The sequence below is a fragment of the Onychomys torridus genome, chromosome 2 (assembly GCF_903995425.1).
Source record: "Onychomys torridus chromosome 2, mOncTor1.1, whole genome shotgun sequence".
NCBI lineage: Eukaryota > Metazoa > Chordata > Mammalia > Rodentia > Cricetidae > Onychomys > Onychomys torridus.
Window position 1 is genome coordinate 92124958 of NC_050444.1, and position 19363 is coordinate 92144320.

At 36.0% G+C, this 19363-nt stretch overlaps 1 protein-coding gene across 2 annotated transcripts in view; it reads left to right on the forward strand.

Annotated features, from left to right (window-relative positions):
* The window catches only part of Kdm4c (lysine demethylase 4C), a 236043-nt gene that overhangs the window by 111148 nt on the left and 105532 nt on the right, over positions 1-19363 (forward strand). The window contains exons 1-3 of one of the 2 annotated variants that reach the window (XM_036178196.1): positions 2847-2854; positions 12862-13055; positions 15505-15740. In XM_036178196.1, the coding sequence (XP_036034089.1) occupies positions 12880-13055; positions 15505-15740 (412 nt within the window). In that variant the 5' untranslated portion in view covers positions 2847-2854; positions 12862-12879. Of the gene's footprint in view, positions 1-2846; positions 2855-12861; positions 13056-15504; positions 15741-19363 lie in introns of those variants that run through there. The other variant, XM_036178197.1, reaches the window with a different exon arrangement.

A 19363-nucleotide genomic window follows, 5' to 3' on the forward strand; every position in this document is an offset into this window, starting at 1 on the left:
CAAGAGAGAGATATCTCCTACATTTAGGCCTTTTAGAAAGTGACTTATTGCCTGGAGGCTATTAACAAAATGAAAGTGGTCAGGAAAAGTTCAAACTGAATATGAAATACACACAGTCAAATAATCTGTTATGAACTTATATCAAGAAAAAATTTATTTAATATAATTTTTAAAATTAAAGTCTGAAGTTGGAATCACAAATGGTTTTAAATTGACTAACACTGATTTTCACTGTAAAGTCAAATAAGGCAGAGACAATGAGCTAAACAGAACAAATAGGGCACACACATACTAGCAGTCTGGTGCTGCCATGGCAATAACAACATTGAGACATAAGCAAATTGAGCACTTCACAAGGAATACATGTAACTCAAAGCAGCTGGCAAACTACAGAGATTGTGAGGGGGTTTATACTTGTGCATGGTATTAACTGAAGGGCCATCAACAGCCACTTTAAGCCACTGACGAAGAAAAATGAAAGACACTCTGAACATTAGGACTTGTAAGAAATGAGAAGAGGTACTCTGATTAACACTGGCAACTGTGTGTGTGTGTGTGTGTGTGTGTGTGTGTGTGTGTGTGTGTGTGTGTGTAAAGTTGAAAAGCCTGGTGAGTTTAACAGCTACAACAGCTCACACATCTGACAATAGTGCTACTTTGCATGTTTCTCGAAGATGTCAGAATGGAATGTTTCCATAAGACCTCCAGGGGTATTGACCCCTAATAACTGTTTCTCAAACTCAATGTATTCACAGTAAGTTACACATTTTACTGAGACAAAACTTATATACATAGAAGTACAACAAATCATGAGTAACATTTCCCACACACTAAGCACTATTGTACTTTTTAAAAAGAATGATGTTTTTACTTTATGTGTATTGTTATTTTGCTTGCATGTATAAATATTGCACTATGTGCATGAAATGGACGTTTTTATTTGAAGTTATTTCATATGTCATATATGTATTATATTTATATCAAACATATATGTCAGAGAGTTGAAAATTGAACTTCAGAGCTAAAAATATTTTCTGACATGATTCAGAATCATTGGCTTACTAATTTGAAGATATTCTGACACTTGAATTCTTAGGCATTTGAATAAGTTTGGAAAGAAATGGTATAACATTTGAAGTTGATTTATTTTTTTTAAATCTGCAATTCATTTTGAATAAGAAATTGTCTAGGATATAAGTGCCAGGGTATGAATTCATTTTATGTTACATGTCAGTCTTTTTTTTTTTTTTAATGAAACAAACAAAAAATTAAGTTAATTAGAAGTATTCACTTTGGGGCAGTCTTTATTCAATACTCCAAGATTATTTTTTAAGTGAATGTCTAGGTTTTATTTTATTTTATTTTTGTTCCACTTCCTTGCTGTCTGGGACAATTCAGATCTCCTCCTGCATCTTGGTGATTTTCTGCTTCTGGAAGGCTAAACATGCTGTGTTAGTTTGGGTTACTTTTTGCTGTGATGAAACATCATATGTTCAAAGCAACTTGTTGAGGAGGTCTTATAATTCTTTATAACAGTTCATCATCAAAAGCAGCAAGGTCAGGAACTCCTGTAGAGATAGAACCCAGAGGCAGGAGCTAATGCAGAGGCCATGGGCGAGTGCTGCTTACTGGCTTGCTCCCCTGCCCTTTACAGGCTACTTCCTTATAGAACTCAGGACCACCAGTCCAGGGATGGAACTACCCACAGTGAGTTGAGCCCTCTGCCATCAAAAACTAATTAAGAAAATGCCTTACAGCTAGATCTTATGGAGGCATCTTCTCAATTGTGTTTTCTTCATTTCAGATAACTCTAGTTTTTGTGTCAAGTTGACTTAAGACTAGCCAACACACATGCTTACACTGAGCATAGTATGGGCATCCAATTGGCATTATGTACTACAATCCAGAACTCTTGGGTCCAAGCTATCCTCTTGCCTCAGACCTATGAGTAACTGGGTTTTCTACCAGGTGTGTGCCATTGCACATTCATTGTGTCATAAAGCATTAGTCTATTAATATTTACCTGTCATTACTGTATGTAAAGGAGAGAATATCCAGACTGCCTTGCATTTGTTCATTGAACAGGTCTCTCCTCTCCCCTCCCCTCTGTCCTTGGTGTTTGGGCTCAAACCCATGACCTTAGGCATACTAGAATGAGAGATGAGAGGTGTACTATTAAGCTACATCCAATAGCTTCCAGGTCTACTATTTCTTAAGGTATTGTATAAATTTTGTGTTGTGCAGTTGTAGCTTTGTGAAGTTCATAGTAACTAAGTAACTGGATACAGTTACAAAGATAAATGGAAAAATGCAGTTCACTGAGTTTAAAGATAATGCCAGCCTTTAAACCTAGGCAGGCTAAGTGAAGTAATCCCTAATTTACCACTAAACTGACTTCATGACCCCAGCCAGGCTCCTCACTTTCCCTACTTGAGAAGTTTAGCCCCCCCCCCCCCCAAAAAAAAAGTCCTCAGGAGAATTTAGTGGCTGCTGCCGAAACAACACCTCACTTGAAAGTTGGTGTCATGTCTAGTCACACTGAAAAACTTTGCCACAAACAAATTGGGCATAAAATTCCAGTTAGTCCTTCTACAGAAAGCCCTTCCAAAACCTAAGAAGCTTCCTGATCTATGGGAAAATGAGAGCTGGCAGGAGTGCATGCACTACCATTTCTTAACTTGTAGGCTTCACCCCAAGTACATTGCTTCATTTTATTGTCTATATCTGTATATGCTATTTTCATACAGTGCTCCACATCTAAGGATCAAAGCCTTGAACAGATTGGAGAGATCTGTAAATAAATTATAGCCAATTCACAAAAGATAACAGTTCAGTTTGATGATGCAAACATTTGGTAAGTAGCAAATGAAATTTTCATCTAATAAAATCTACAGGAAAATATAGTTCTTACATAATTGAGAATCATCTCTTCAGCACAACAAAGTAAGACCAATAATATCCTCCAAGACTGTCTCTGATTAGACAAAGAGCTATGATGGGAGCCCACTAGTTCAAAGTACTAAGAAGACTAATATTCATGAGACACTGTGTGATCCACACTACTATGGAATCATCAGTTTGAAAACAAAAATAATGATATTTTAATATTTATCACAATAGTCGCTGATATAATTTACAGAATCCAGTACAGATTCTTGAATATAAACAAGTAATAAGCATTTTGTACGTATCAGCAAAAAGCCAATATGCAATTCAGGATTAAATAAAAAAGGATAAATAATTCGTTCTAAACATAGTTTAAAAGGATAATTTTATTTTAAATCTTAAAAAAAATAGTGTAGGTTTTGAGTGTGTGAATATATATGTGTATGTGTGTATGATTTCTGTTTGTGCATTTGTGCACGTGTATATATGTGAGTGTAGGTGTTTATTTGCTTGTTTTTCATGTATGCTATATGTGTGATGTACATGTGTATGTTTATGTATGTGTATATATATATGCGTGTATGTTTGTCTTTATATTTTTGTGTTTGCACATGTAAGCATATATGTAGATATCAGGATAACTTTTGTGAATAGGTTCACTCTTTTCACCGTGGATTTGGGGATCATACTCAGGTGTTCAGGTTTGTGTGGCTAACGTTTTTTTCCAAAGATTTATTTATTTATTATGTATACAGTGTTCTGCCTACATGCATGCAGGCCAGAAGAGGGCACCAGATCTCATTAGGGATGGTTGTGAACCACCATGTAGTTGCTGGGAATTGAACTCAGGATCTCTGGAAGAACAGCCAGTGCTCTTAACTGCTGAGCCATCTCTCCAACCCCATGGCTAACATTTTTATCTGCTGAGATTTGGACAGGTCAATTGGATCCAAATGGATCCAATGGATATATTGTTTTATTTAATTGTAATTTTGTTAACTGAAATCCATTTTTTTAATTTTCTCTATTTCCTTTTCTTTTTTCTCTTCTCCTCTTCTCTTCTCTTCTCTTCTCTTCTCTTCTCTTCTCTTTTCTTCTCTTCTCTTCTCTTTTCTGGAAGTTAATGCTGTCTCTGATTCTGTCTTCCCTGGTGACTCCCAGAATGGTTTTATCTCTGCTGCTTTTGATGTAGTGTTATGTTTAAAGTATTACTTTTCTTGTCTATGTTGTTAGAAACTAGTAAATAATAGCATACATTAAACATATATTAACTTAAAAATATTATCAGAAATAACATGATGCAAGAACCGAAAAGAGCCCTGACATTACAAGAGGTAAATGAGAGGATAGCTCCTTCAAAGCAAGCACATCCTCTCCAGTTCCCCCATTGCCTCACCTTCCCCATTCTCCATAGCTTATGAAGATACTTTGGGTCTCCTATACCTGGGCCTGCTCATTACATTCACATATCATAAGTACCTCATTCTTTGTCTATTTTCATTTGCTACTCATGATTCTTATGTCCTTTATTCTTAATAAATTATTTTGGCATATTATAATTTAGTTCTTTAAGAACTAGAATGAACATTGGTTGTTCATATATAGTGCCAGTGATAAAAGCCAGGATTGAACTACAGAAGATCTCTGCTGAATAAGAGTGGGTAAGACTTGATTAACAAAGGTTTGCTATCCAAGCTTCAAGAAGACTAATGTTGAGAATTCTAACAATTATTTTTCCTTAAGATTTCTGGCAGAGCTCTACATAAAGGAATTATATGGTCATGTGTCTACTGGAACTTGTTCTCATTCTCTGAATTGGGTTTATCTCCCTGACCTGAGAATGTATTCAACACAGAGTTAGAAATTTGTTATCTTTAAAATGGACCTCTACTAATTTTTATTTAATTAAGTATTTATTCATTTATTTATTTAAAGCCAGAGGCTCATATATTCCAGGCTGCCCTTGTCCTATCTATGTAGCTGAGAATAACTTTGAGCTTGTGTGAGCTCAGGCCTGAGTTTTCTAACTAGGCCTTGACCTCTTGAATGCTAAGGTTATAGGTATGAGCCATCCTACCTGGTATCAGGACAGACCATAGAAATGACCCAGTGCCAGCTTAGTGAACCAGTGATTTTCTTCAGGTTATCTACAGGAGTATGAGCTACTCAAAGGACACAACTTATCCCAGCATCAAGGACACAACTCATGAAGGCTTCATCTTTAGAGATTCTTGTATAACTTGCCAGCAGCTGGGGCAGTAGAAACATTTTTTTCTCTCCAACAAATTGGTTACTTGTTTTTGTTCTTTTGGGAGGCCCACCACCCAGCTCCCAAAGAAATCACACATGGAGGCGTGTTCTTAATTATAAATGTCCAGCCTTAGCTTGACTTATTTCTTGCCAGCTTTCCTTAACTTTAAATGATCCCATCTGCCTTTTTCCTCTGGGCTTTTTCCCTTTTCCTACTTCTATAAGTCCTACTTACTCCGTGGCTTGCTGTATAGTAGCTGAGTGGCTGGCCACTGGAGTCCTCCTTCTTCTCTGGCTACTTCTCTTCTTCTCCCAGATTTCTCCTTCTATTTCTGTGTGCCGGCTTCACCTTTCCTTGTTCCTTGCTATTGGTCCTTCAGTTCTTTATTAGAGCATCAGGTGTTTTAGACAGGCAAAGTATCACAGCTTCAGAGTTAAACAAATGCAACATAAACAAAAGAAACACGCCTTAAAATAATAGTCCACAACACCTACTGCTTTTATAATTTTGTGGGTGAGCCTTGTGACAGATTGCTGAGCCTCATAAATTGAATTGCTTCTTGTGTCTTACCAGTTTCTCTCTCCCCCTCCCCCAAGGAATGTATCAATTCAGAGGAGATAACTATATAGTTTTCCATCAGTTATAGTGTTTCTTTTCTTTCTGTGAATTGCTAATGCCAAGTTTTTCATTTGTTTTCTTTTGACTACAGATACTATTATTGATATACTCATGTATTTATTTTCTGTAAAAGTAGGCTTCCACCTAGTGACTGTTTCCATTTTGGCAGTTTTGCCCAGTTATTTTGTATAATGAAGAAAACTTGATTAACACATAGAAGCTTAGGAGACGTGTGTTCTAAAATGCTAAGTAATAGTTTCTTCTGTGTTCAACATTCAGGATGTTTTGTTTTCTTCTTTGTATATAAATCCTGCAATCCATGTTAGAAAAAAAAAAATCAATCTGGTTCACTTTATCAGAAAAAAAAAGTTAATGACAGCTTTAGACTAGAGATTTCAAATCACTAATAAATTATTTTGAGAACATTTTTGAAATACCATTTTTAAAATTTCACAAAACATGGTCTACTTTAGTGGAATATTTTGTTCTGTCACTAGTGGGGGACTCTTCTGCAGTCTGCAGAAGTGTGGGTGAATGGCTTTCTGTATCAGAACCATGTAAAAAGCTAGTTTAGAGTTTATCCTTCTGGACTTCATTTCCAGACTCATCAAACAAGAACCAGACACACTAAGTGATATGGTTATATTATGATATTCTAAATGCACTAAAGTTGACAATTACTATTAACCATCAAAACTCCATTCTTTGTTAGCTTGATCCCCCCCAACAAGTGACTTTCCAGCTTAACCTTCTACCCCTTACCCCTCAAGTCTCATAATTCATAATACAAAATGTGTTTAATCCATTTTTAAAAATCTGCATAGTCTTGATGCTGTGAAAAAAAATCCACAGTCCTAAATCTCTTCTGATATGCAAAGCAGTCTCTTAATATCCCCATATATGATCAAAAACTCTATTAGATATTTCCATTATATAATGGCATAGAATAAACATTCTCATTCCAAAAGAGGGGGATGAGTAGAAAACAAGGAAAGATCAGACCAAAACAAGATAGGAATTTGGCAGAACAAACAGTAACACCTTTAGCTCCATGTCTACCACACCAGGCATGTGATGAAATCATCTGGCCTGTATTAGTCTTGAGCAGCCCTTCCTCATAGGTTTGGCCATCAGCACACATATCCTCTAGGCTGGGCTCTGCTTTGTGACTGTAGATTTCCAATTTCTCATGATCTTAGCATTGATAATATCTTAGAGACACTATTGCAACATAGGCTCCCCCCTATCCCTCCCTACCCAATGCTCAGGCAGTCCCTCCTTGTTGGGAGGAAATCTGACCCAGCTATGTATTGCTATGCCTCAGTGGCTTTTTGTGACCTTTTCACAAACCTTCCTCATCCCCTCACACCTGGTGTTTTGCAGGTTTATAAGAATGATGCCAGGTTCTTCTGACATTTTGTACTATAGTCTTCTTTGGTACATAGTTGCAACAGGCCTTTGGGTAATGTTGCAAAGCAGTGTTCAAGGAGATTATTTTGACTGGAACTCCTTCCCTCTCATTTTCAGTTTAGGCGCTCTCTTTTCAAGTGAACTTGTAATTTCACAAGATGGAAGCGTAGCTGAGTGAGGGCTTATTCTCAGGAAACCTTTCCCATTATTCCCTTGCATGGTACACAGTTTCTCATTGATAGTTCTGATCACTTTTTAACAATTTTTCATGTAGATGCAAAGTGTGATGTCTGTATTATAGTATTTGACTGACTATTTGTTGGACAAAGACAGTTCTTCAGTGTTTGTAATATGCTTCCTGTTATGGCAGAATCTCCATATTTACTAGTAAAGCACCTTAGGGTCTTCTTATGTATATATAATATATGTCCTACCACTGTTGTTACACTGCCTCATCCCCTCCCACTCTTGCTGAACTTCTCCTTCCCAAGAAGCCCACCATTCTTGTTTGTGTGTGTGTGTGTGTTTAGTGTGTCCTGCTGATTTAGTTTGACTGCATGTACTTGGGTGAAGGATTACTTACTAGAGCTTGATGAATTACTAGTGCAGAAACCACTCCAGAAAAACGACTCCATTTCCCTAGAAGCCATTAACTGTGAATAGCTCGTCAGCTTGGGGTAGAGACTTTTGAATCCCTACCCCATCAATGATGGAATGTTGATGGGTCCTATCTTGTGCAGGTAACCACAGCTGCAGTGTGCTCATGATTGCAGTTGCCATCTAGAAGACAGTTTCTCACAGCACTTGTCGCCATCCTCTGACTTTTATGCCCCCCCTCCTCTTTTGCAATGTTTGCTGAGTTTTGGAGTTAGCAGGTGCTTCCACTTAGGACTAAGTACTCACAGTTGCTTACTCTCAGCACCTTGACCAATTATGAGTCTTTGTATTAAACTCTTCTCATTGCAAGTAAAAGCTTTCCTGTCTAAAGCTTAGAGCAGCACTCATCTTATTTCATCCTAAAGTCATTAATTCGATTGGTCTACATTTCCTAAGTGAATTCCTGTTTTAGAGGAATTGAAAATTTTCTGTGTCAACTAATATGTAATGTGAGCAGTAGACGTGCACTAAAATGTGAATAAGATTTTTTTCCTTTAGACCCTTGTTAAAAAATTCAGTGTGATGTGAAGAATTAAAAGTGCTAACTTAGAATTTACTCAAAATAATTTTTGTTTCTCTCAAGCAAGAACATCTTTAATTTATGTTGGAGCTTTTATTCTTATATTATGTACACAGAGATCTTTTATTAATTTATTCTTCATTTATGAATATTCTTTCTCCCTTTAATTTTTTAAACTAATGTTTTTCAACGTTCACACTAACATTTAATCCATGCAGAAAAAATTTGGAGATGTAGGGGATGATACCAGCATCCCAATTTTAGCTGAAGGGTTGCCATATCAATAATTAATGCACCATTCCTGGTAGTGGGGGTTTTATTTGATAACACATGATGTCTTTTTGGGACACTCTTTTCCCATTATATTGTAACTCCGTTTGTATATGTATATATTTTAGGAAGCTAATCATCCTGAATTTCAAAACCCAGACTCAGAAAGACAAATATTACTTATTTACCCTCATATGTGGATTTTAGCATATAAGCTTCAGATATGTGTGTTTCATTTAGAATATACACAGAGGTTAGGTAATTAATAGGGTACCCTGGAGGAGGAAGGGGATCTATTAAGGAAGTGGAACCAGAATATAATGCTATAAAGGTAATAAATGCTATAATAGGTAATGGAGGGAGATGAAACAGGAACGGTTGAATGGGGTCAGAAGTGGTAGCAAAAAGGTAAAGGAGGGAATTGGAGAGGGATAACTAATACTAAAGACCTTTTGAAAAAGCATGTAGAGACACATGTGTCCGTTTTGTTTTATTTTTTTGCTTTTTTTCCTTTTTTTTTGTTTTTTGTTTTTTGTTTTTAAAAATCTCAACTCTATAACACTATCCTCTAAGTGTTAGTGATCTTTCTGCCTCTGCCACCGAAATAGTGGGATCCCAGGTGTGTAACTCTATGCCTAGATCTGTATTTCTGTTTTTGCATGTACACAATACTACTTTTTTTTTTTTTTTTTAACTATGGGTCTGTGGTTTGATCAGACATCAGGTATTGTACTAACTTTAGCATTTTATTTTCTGCTCAGGATTGCTTTGATGATTTAGTCTTTTGTACTGATGTAGCTATTTTAGGATTGTTTTTCTGTTGCTGAGTATAATTGAATATGTAGATCATTTTGGTAATGTCATTCAATTTTGCTTTGTTTTTCTGGTGACAGCTTGTTTTAAAGAGTTTTTAGAAGACTGAAATACAGAACATTTTCCCTAGGTTACTGTGATTAGTATATGAATAGTCTTCAAATGACAACTTGCGTAAAGTTGTGTACTCTTAGGTGCAATTAATAACAGCTTTATTGAACACTTGGCATTTTAAAATTAATACACATTTCTGTCCTTCTATAGCTTATATATTGTAGTCTAAAAGCCCCATACAGGGCAGAAAACATTTTTGCTTTTCGTATTGATCTAATTTAACTAATAGATGAATAGCTAATAACTTCTAAGAACAGTGTTATTGGTGTGAGGGGCCAGGCAGGATTGCATTATAAAGTGTAGACTTTAGAGATAAATAGATATGGGTGAAGTTATAAGAGCAAGCTAGCAAGAATTTCTTAGCCATAGGCCATACTATTTGTAAATAACATTAAGCCTCCGTGTGATTGTTTTGTAAGTAGCTGCGGGACCTCAGAGCCGGGCGAGATTTGAGAAACCTTCCGACTATATTAACTAACTGGATGCATGAAATAGTTCTCGTGGTATTTCTTTGGTAGTTAGTTACATGTGAACCTTTGAGACTTCTCTTATGTGTTCTTATGAAATGCCTAGTATGAAAGGAGCAAACCAGGTCCCAATCATCTCCCTTGGGAGATGTGACTGTTTGCATTCACTCCTAAGATGATCTACCATTGTTTAGTATTCCTACCAGAGACTCAAACAAACAGGGATGTCCCATTTTTGTCTTTAAACATCTAAAGCAGTGAGATCTTTGTTGCCACGTGGCCATGGCTTACCAGTACTTTCACATCTTGCTTCTCCTGGTGGTGCTGGTGTCTTTTTCCAGACTCCATCTTTCTCTTTCCTGTCTCTCTCCTTGGATTTCATGCCTTTCTCTAAGCTGCCTTGCCATAGGCCAAAGCAGATTATTTATTAACCAATGGGAACAACATATATTCACAGAATACAGAAAGACACTCCCCAGCACTTCCCCTTTTCTATCTAATAAAAAGAGGAAGGTTTTAGCTTTAATATAGTAAAGTTATATATAACAAACAGTTACAATATCTAGTCTATTTGTATTTGGCAAAATTAAAGAAAGTATTTTATAGTTTATCCTATATTTGTAAGTCTAAAGTTTCATATCCAATTTATATTTTATCATAACCAAGGAAAATTATAACTATGTAGTCTTCAATACCCCAGAAGGATGTAATATTCCCTAAGTAAATAGGAAGTACATTGTAAGCAGCTTCCAAAAATCTAGAATGACAAAGACAACTGGCTGCCTAGACAGTTACCCAAAGTTCCTCTGTGATGTTGGGGCAACCATCTTCAGCCTGTAAGTCCAGAATTTCTCATTTGCTTTTCCATGTGTTGTACAGAATGTCTGGCAGAAGCAGGAACCTGAAGAACCATCTCGCCTTGTTTTGACAAAATTTAATGGTCATTTTTCATGGGTCCTACATGTCCAGTTTATACAACATTTTGTCTGGCAGTCCAGGCAAGAACAGTTTCTTGCCCAAATGGCTAACTTTTGTCATCAGGAAGGCAAACTCCATAATGAGTTTCTTCAATGCCCATCATCCTCTTTGAAGTAATTGATGATGTCAGGAGCAGACATGCTTCATTGTCCAGAAAAATCTAAGTTCTTAAAACATTTTAAATGCCATATTCTCTAGGTCTTTGAAGTATTTGAAGATTACCTACTTAATTCTAATTGAAATATATTTTAGTTATATACCTAAAATACTTAACTAACATGACTGTAAGTTTGATTATCATAGATGGTTCTTCAGGTTCCTGCTTTACAGAGGAGACTGCCAGAAATTCTGCACAACACAGGGAAAAGCAAATGGGCCCATAGTCTGAAGATGGATGCCCCAATGTTATAGAGGAACACTGGGTAACTGTCCAGGCAGTCAGCTGTCTCTGTCATTCTAGATTTTTGGAAGTTGCTTACAATGTACTTCCTATTTTCTTAGGTAATATTATTTCCTTCTTGGGTCTATAAGGGAGTTGAAGATTAGATAGTTATAGTTTTCCTTGTTAACAATTTCAGAAAGCAAAGTCACTAAAGAGGTATACACTGTATAAGTTTGAAAGACATCAAAAGATGCAAATTAGGATAGAAGGTAAATAAGATACAATCCTTTGGATTCATGAAAATAAGATAGATCATGGAATATATTCTCTGAATTTGTCAAATGCAAATGGAGTAGACATTGTCGATGTATTTATTGCCTGTATATATTGTGCATAGTTATTATACTTAATATATATAGTTGTCTTATATGAGTTATCATTTTAGACAAAAATAAAGGGGGAAATGTGATATTTGTACACTCCAATTAAGCTTATCTGAGGATCAGAGGAAAAAGCCAGTCACTATATTAAACATAAAAGTAAGGCAATGGTAGCACACGCCTTTAATCCTAGCATTCCGGAGGCTGAGATTCATTTGGATCTCTGTGAGTTCAAGGTCACACTGGGAATAGAGCCAGGCATGGTGGTACATGCCTGTATTTCCCAGCACTAGTTAACCATAGAGGTCTAGAGGTCTGTACAAACAGAAAGGAAGTGACAGAGCTGGGCAGAAAGAGGAAATGATGTAGCTGGGTGGAGACAAGAAGTGAGATGGCAAGCATAGAAAGCATATAGGTGTGGATATACAGGAAGTAGGATTTCTAGTAGTAAGAATATGGCTGGCTTCTTTCTGCTTCTCTGATCTCTGTGTTTCTCCGCAATATCTGGCTCCATGATTTTATTAATAAGACCCTTTAGCAATTCGTCTTACACATTCATTAGACCTTACCTTCCAATATCCTTTCCCTGTGTACCAAGCTTTGGATTAAAGTAAACCTTTTGGCAATGTTCAAAACATGCCTAAATTGGCACTAACATTCCATATAGTATTATTACTACTTTAGAATTTTGATGCATATCAGTGATAATAATCCTTTCATACAAACACTGCATGTTATACTACAGATTTTTGATGAGTATCTGTGATAGTAGGATAACTGTTCCTTTGCTGGACAAACTTCAGACAAACACTCATACTTCTCTATAACTTATTCTTGGTACACATTTTATATAAATGTACAAATATTTATTTTCTCACTTTTAATTCATATAAATATACAGAGTATTTTTAAAATATTTTATTTGCTCATTTCTAAATGTGTATCTTTACATTCTCACCTGTTCTGAGATTTTTTCTCTCTTTTAGATGTAAAACATTTTCTTATTTATATTTTAATTAAGCATTCATGTTCTACCAAAGAGCATGGTATGTTATATATATACTTAGCAAAATCTTTTATTGTTGATTTGATTCCAACTGTTCCTTGTGTTGCAGTGCACTTGCCGGAATGACATGGTGAAGATATCAATGGATATATTTGTGAAGAAGTTTCAGCCAGACAGATACCAAATTTGGAAACAAGGAAAAGATATATATACTATTGATCATACAAAGCCCACTCCAGAGTCTACCCCTGAAGTAAAAATATGGCTACAGAGGAGGAGAAAATTAAGAAAAGCCCCCAGGAGGTAAGGACCACACAACATCTTGCTTGGAGTATGGTCTTTGTTGAAATGGATCATGTAACCAAACGTTCTCAAGGATTGTTTATTTTTATTTATATTATTCATATATTTATTTAGTATATACTGAAAATTTGAGGTAATGTATGTTTAACTTTGAATTTAGGAACAGGTAGTCACATATGCAGAATACTCCTGAAATCAATGTGCATAGTGAGTAGAACAACATAGAACTTTTTGGAATTCTTCCATTAATTTATTTTAAACATGTATTTGTTCTTTACATTATTCATCATATTTTAAACTGATTTCCAACTCTTACATGCTACCATCTTTCAAAATTTTATTTATGAGTTCTTTCATTTTTTAAGAAGCCCAGATACTTTTCTCATCTTGATGCTTATGCTATAGCTTTTTCTTTTCAAGACTCAAAGGAGAAAGTATTATTTCTGCTCCTTGGTAGTCTTTTTGAACCTTACCTCTGATCCACTTTTGGACCATCTCACAATTCCTTTGAATATGCTGTATGCCTTATGGCTGATTGGCTGCATATTAGCTCTTAAAGTGTTAAATTTTTTGTTGAGGTTTTCTTTTTACTGTTACTTATTGTTATTTTGAAATTCTTATTCTCTTAATTTATAAAAATAGTATTTAAGAGCTGTAGAAATTTTCTAAATCCAGTAAAAAAAAAATCCAAGGAATCCAAGTCATTCCTAACCTCACTATCTAGAGACTATCCATCTTAACATTTTGTATATATTTTACATATGTATTTATTATATATAATATAAAAACATTATACACTTCTTTCAAAATGTTATATTAATAATTGAATGACCATGCATGTGAATGCTTTTCATATAATTAAATTATTTCCTGTAGCATAGTTTTTTAATACCTACATGTATTTAATCTCCTACATCTAGACCTGTGGCAGCTCTGTTTTTCTGTATTAATGCTATAATTTAAGTTTTTTGCTCAAAGTTTAGTACTTATTTTGTGCTTCGCTTCCCACCACTTGCAATTATTTTTGTTATTTAGAATGGTTGTGAGCAGGAGAAACCTGAGAACATAAATTGTGCATATTTTCTTTTTTAATGCCTGTTTATTATTATTTTTTTTAATTCAACTATGATGTCTTGGCTAGCCTATGACTATATATATATATATAGTCATGTTAACCTGTAACTCAGAGAAATCTACTTGCTTCTGCTTTCTCAATGCTAGGATTATACCTGGAAGACATCTGCATTTTTAAAGATATGTACATACATACATGCATACCTATATACATGACAGGACTAGTTAGCTAATCTAAAACTTGGATGATAATATTTCAGCTGTAGTTTGCAGGAAGGGTTTTTACAATATTGTTTGAAAATGAATTCAGTATGCCATAGGCAGTGTTTTAATGTTGAAAGTAAGATGAATTTCAAGATATCAGTGGGGCGGGAGAAACATCTTAAGAGCACTGACTATTCTTGCAGATGATTCACATTCCCTGCACTCATGAGGCAGCTAATATCCACTTGTATCACCCACTCCACAGATCTGACATCCTCTTCTGGCTTCTATGGTCATTTCATGCACATAGTGCAATATTTATACATGCAAGCAAAATAACAATACACATAAAGTAAAAACATCATTCTTTTAAAAAGTACAATAGTGCTTAGTGTGTGGGAAATGTTTACTCATGATTTGTGTACTTCTATGTATATAAGTTTTGTCTCAGTAAAATGTGTAACTTACTGTGAATACATTGAGTTTGAGAAACAGTTATTAGGGGTGTCAATACCCCTGGAGGTCTTATGGAAACATTCCATTCTGACATCTTGAGAAACATGCAAAGTAGCACTATTGTCAGATGTGTGAGCTGTTGTAGCTGTTAAACTCACCAGGCTTTTCAACTTTACACACACACACACACACACACACACACACACACACACACACACACACAGTTTGCCAGTGTTAATCAGAGTACCTCTTCTCATTTCTTACAAGTCCTAATGTTCAGGAGTGTCTTTCATTTTTCTTCGTCAGTGGCTTAAAGTGGCTGTTGATGGCCCTTCAGTAATACCATGCACAAGTATAAACCCCCTCACAATCTCTGTAGTTTGCCAGCTGCTTTGAGTTACATGTATTCCTTGTGAAGTGCTCATTTTGCTTATGTCCTCAATGTTGTTATTGCCATTGGCAGCACCAGACTGCTAGTATGTGTGTGCTCCTATTTGTTCTGTTTAGCTCATTGTCTCTGCCTTATTTGACTTTACAGTGAAAATTCAGTTGTTAGTCAATTTAAAACCATTGTGATTCCAACTTCAGACTTTTAATTTTAAAAATTATATTAAATAAATTTTTCTTGATATAAGTTCATAACAGATTATTTGCACTGGTGTGTATTTCATATTCAGTTTGAACTTTTTCCTGACCACTTTCATTTTGTTAATAGCCTCCAGGGCAATAAGTCACTTTCTAAAAGGCCTAAAACTGAGGAGGATGAAGAATCTGTTGAATTTAATGGGGAGGAGATCTCAAACCATGCCATATGCCCCAGGCACCTGAAGGTCACTGAAAAGCCAGGAAAAACATCCAAGCTGGGGAACACAGAAGCACCTTCAGAAAGAGAAGAGTCTGATGCCTGGAAACAAGCAGATCAACACTTACTGAATGACACTAAACTCTCAGGTAAGCAAATGTCTGATTATGTTTCACATGTGTCTCTGGTAATTAGTAATCTGATACCTTAAAACTGTGTCCACTATGATATCTTGCTAGACCATCTAGCGTTTTCATTAACTAAGTAAACTTATAGGATAATTCACCTATGAGGACAAGTAAATGATATAAAATAAGGGATACAGCTTTTATGTATAATAGAATTTTGAACTAAACATCCAATAGTATATGTTTGGTTTAATAAAAAAACAAAGATTTCTAAAATACAGAAACTTTTAGTGAAATTCAACTTAAAATTCAGAAGAAAAAAAATCAAATTATAGACAATTGTGTTCAGGTTCTTTGCTAATTTTAAGAATAAAATAAAGGATAATTCTTTATAAAATGGGAGGAAGCTATAAAATCAACAGTTTATACCAATGAACTTTTCTAAAAGTTTCATATAACAGACATACATACAGGCAAAGCACTCTTACACACAAAATAAATAAATCTAAAAATAAATAAAGGGGTTGAATGATGGCTCAGTGGTGAAGAGTGTAAGAAGTAAGTCAATGGAGGAAATGAAAGAATAAACCCAGTTTGACCTCAAAATGGTGAGAGCAGACTTTTGTTGGTCTGAGAAGTTAGCACTTCTAACACTGCTTAGTATCTGAGGGTACAGGTGCACTGTAAAGGTTCTGAGAATCAGTTTTTGCAGTGGAGATTATGAAGGGTAGAGAGCCTGCTTATTTTAGATAAATTGTTTTTTTGAAACTGAGAGATAAGTCAGATTGCCTGTGTTTATGACCTCTGGCTGCAGGGCAGGTGATCCTTGACATGCTTTGGGCAACAGGTTTCTTGAAAATCTGAGCTTGTTTTATGATTTGGGATGGTGGATTTCCTTTAAAGAGTACTTGCTGTTGTTGTTGTTTTTCCCTCCATATTTTTGGAAAATTAGTATGCTTATTTTATGGTTTTATTTATTCTCTCATACAATACATCCTGACCACAGCTTCTCTTCCCTCTATTTGTTCCAGCAGACATCCCATCCTTACCCCCCCCCACACACACACACACTTATACTCTGCCCCTCCGTTTCCCTTCAGAAACGAGAGGTCTTCCTAGTGAACAGGAGGGCATAACAGGATGCAGTAGGCAGAAACCCTCATATCAAGGCTTGATGAGGCAATCCAGTGGTGATGGGGGTTGACTGACTTCCCAGAATGTCTAATGTAGGGTCCAAGGAAATGCTGAAGGAAGGCCCCAGAATCAAATAGTATGTAAGAACAAAGAGCGTTTATTATACCATCATGCATTGGGGTTGGGAGGGGGGTGTCATTCACTTGTACAAAATGATGATGACCCCGAGAGGAATGTGCAGGTTCGTTCCTTTAAGCACAGCTAAGAGGAGTTTCAGGGTTGACTACATAATTGGATAAACAAGCAGCAGTTACATTAGTATATTTTTAATTGACTGAGGTTCAGTCTTACCATTTTTGGACCCATCTACACAAGCTTGCACATGACTCAGAAGGGCCTGGGCTGCTGGGTTTGTCCTTGAGACACTGTGAGACTGACCTAGGCCCTGTGTTTGTTCTCTCCATAGACCCTGAATGTGAGGGCCTTGTAGATAAATGGTCCTTTGTTGGAAAAGACACCTGTTTGCCCTTTTTAGAGAGCTGGAACCTAAATTCCGTTGTGACACTGGGAGAGTTTAACCCCTTCACTAGTACAGCAGATTTCTTGAAAACCCAAACCTGTTTTATGACTCTGATTTTAGGTGGTATGTTTCCTTTAAAGAGTGTTCGCTTCTCACCCCCCCCCCATAAAATTAATTTTCTATTTATCTCTTTAAATATGTATATTTTTATTTCATGTATATGGTGTTTTACCTATATGTATGTTTGTGTGATCCACTGGTACTGTAGCTGTAGACAGTTCTGAGCCATTATGTTGCAGATTGAACCTGGGAACTTTGGAAGAATATCTTGGGTTCTTTACCCCCCACTCCCACATTTTAAATATATTTTAATTGAAATGTAATTACATCATTGCCCCTTCCCTTTCCTTCTTCCAGCTCCTCCCATGTCTCCTTCCTTCAAACTCTCCCATGCTCCTCAAGTTGATAGCCTTTTTTTCTTTTATTATTATTATTGCTAAATGCACTTATATATCTATGTACAAATATGTAAATGCAGCCTGTTTTTATTATTGTTTGCATATGGTCTCAGAGCTTAAACACTTTGTTAGGGGCTAATCCGTAGGAGAGTCTAATCCTCTTGTAGAAGACCCAAGTTGCTTTCATAGCTCCCATGTGGTGGCTCACAACTATTGCTATGTAACTCATATTCTAGAGGATTGGATAACTTCTGACCTCTGTGGGTTCAAGACACATAAATGGTACATAAATGCAGGCAAAACACTCCACACACATAAAATAAATAAAGTCCATCTATTTTGTTTTTTCCCCAGTTGTTGAATATTTTTATGAAACTAGTAATGCTTTATTTGTTTAATAATTATTGTAGCTTTTTTGTTCCCTTAATCATTGAGTTACTTGGCAATTCCTGTATTCCATTGGTGTCCTTCATCCTGTATCTCTTCAGTCCTGGCACTCCTCAAATCTACTCTTCCTATTATTCATAGGTGTGCCTACCCATAAGACACCACATCTCTTCCTGACATACAAGATCCACTTTAGTACCCCCTGCTGTCATATCTCTGTAAATTCAAAAGTATAGTTCTCACATCAAAAGGAATGGGATTGCTTATTCTGGAGCCAAGTGTGATGTCTGATATGGGATGTAGGGATCAAGGAATGGCTTTTTAGTAGGCCAACAATTACCTGAGATAAATTAAGCTCTGGAACTGCAACATTCCAACCTCTCTTTGAAGTTTTATTCAATCAGCCTTCAGTAGACACATTATTTTCAGGAATTCTCATTCATATCTCCATATTGTAGCTTTAAAAAAGTAGTTCAAATCATATTCATTATCATCTTAGGATTCTACTTAGAATAAAATAAAAACCTTTGCATCATTTTTTCTTTTAAAATTGTTCCTAAGTTGCGTCTTTAGCTTCATTACCTTTACTTTTAAAAAGGCTGTGTGACTCCAATTGAAACTACAGACTTTTTCTGTGAGCTCACGCTCGCTTTAGGGAGGAGGTACATGATAGAGTTACAATTCAGTATACATTTTAGAGATACCATCGTATACTGGTTTTAAAGTGACAGACCTATAGAGACAGAACCTTAAAAGACCAAGTGCTTTGGTGTTAATTTCTGAACAGAGTTGTGAAGAATGGGGTGGGGGTAAAAAGAGGGGAAGGTAGAATGGGAGTTGCAGTTATTGCAAATAACACGATTAAATAGTATACATAAATATTTCCTTATAGGACTTCATCTTGGATTCTTTTTGTTTGTTTGTTTTCTTTTTGTTGTTTGTTTGTTTGAGACAGGATTTCTCAGTGTAACTTTGGAGCCTTACCTGGAAGTCACTCTGTAGCCAGGCTGGCCTTAAACTCAAGGAGATCTCCCTGCCTCTGCCTCCCAAGTGCTGGGATTAAAGGCGTGTGCCACCATGCCCGGCTTTCACCTTGGATTCTGTTTAAGTAATCTGTTTATGACTTCAGAGAAGATTTATATGAA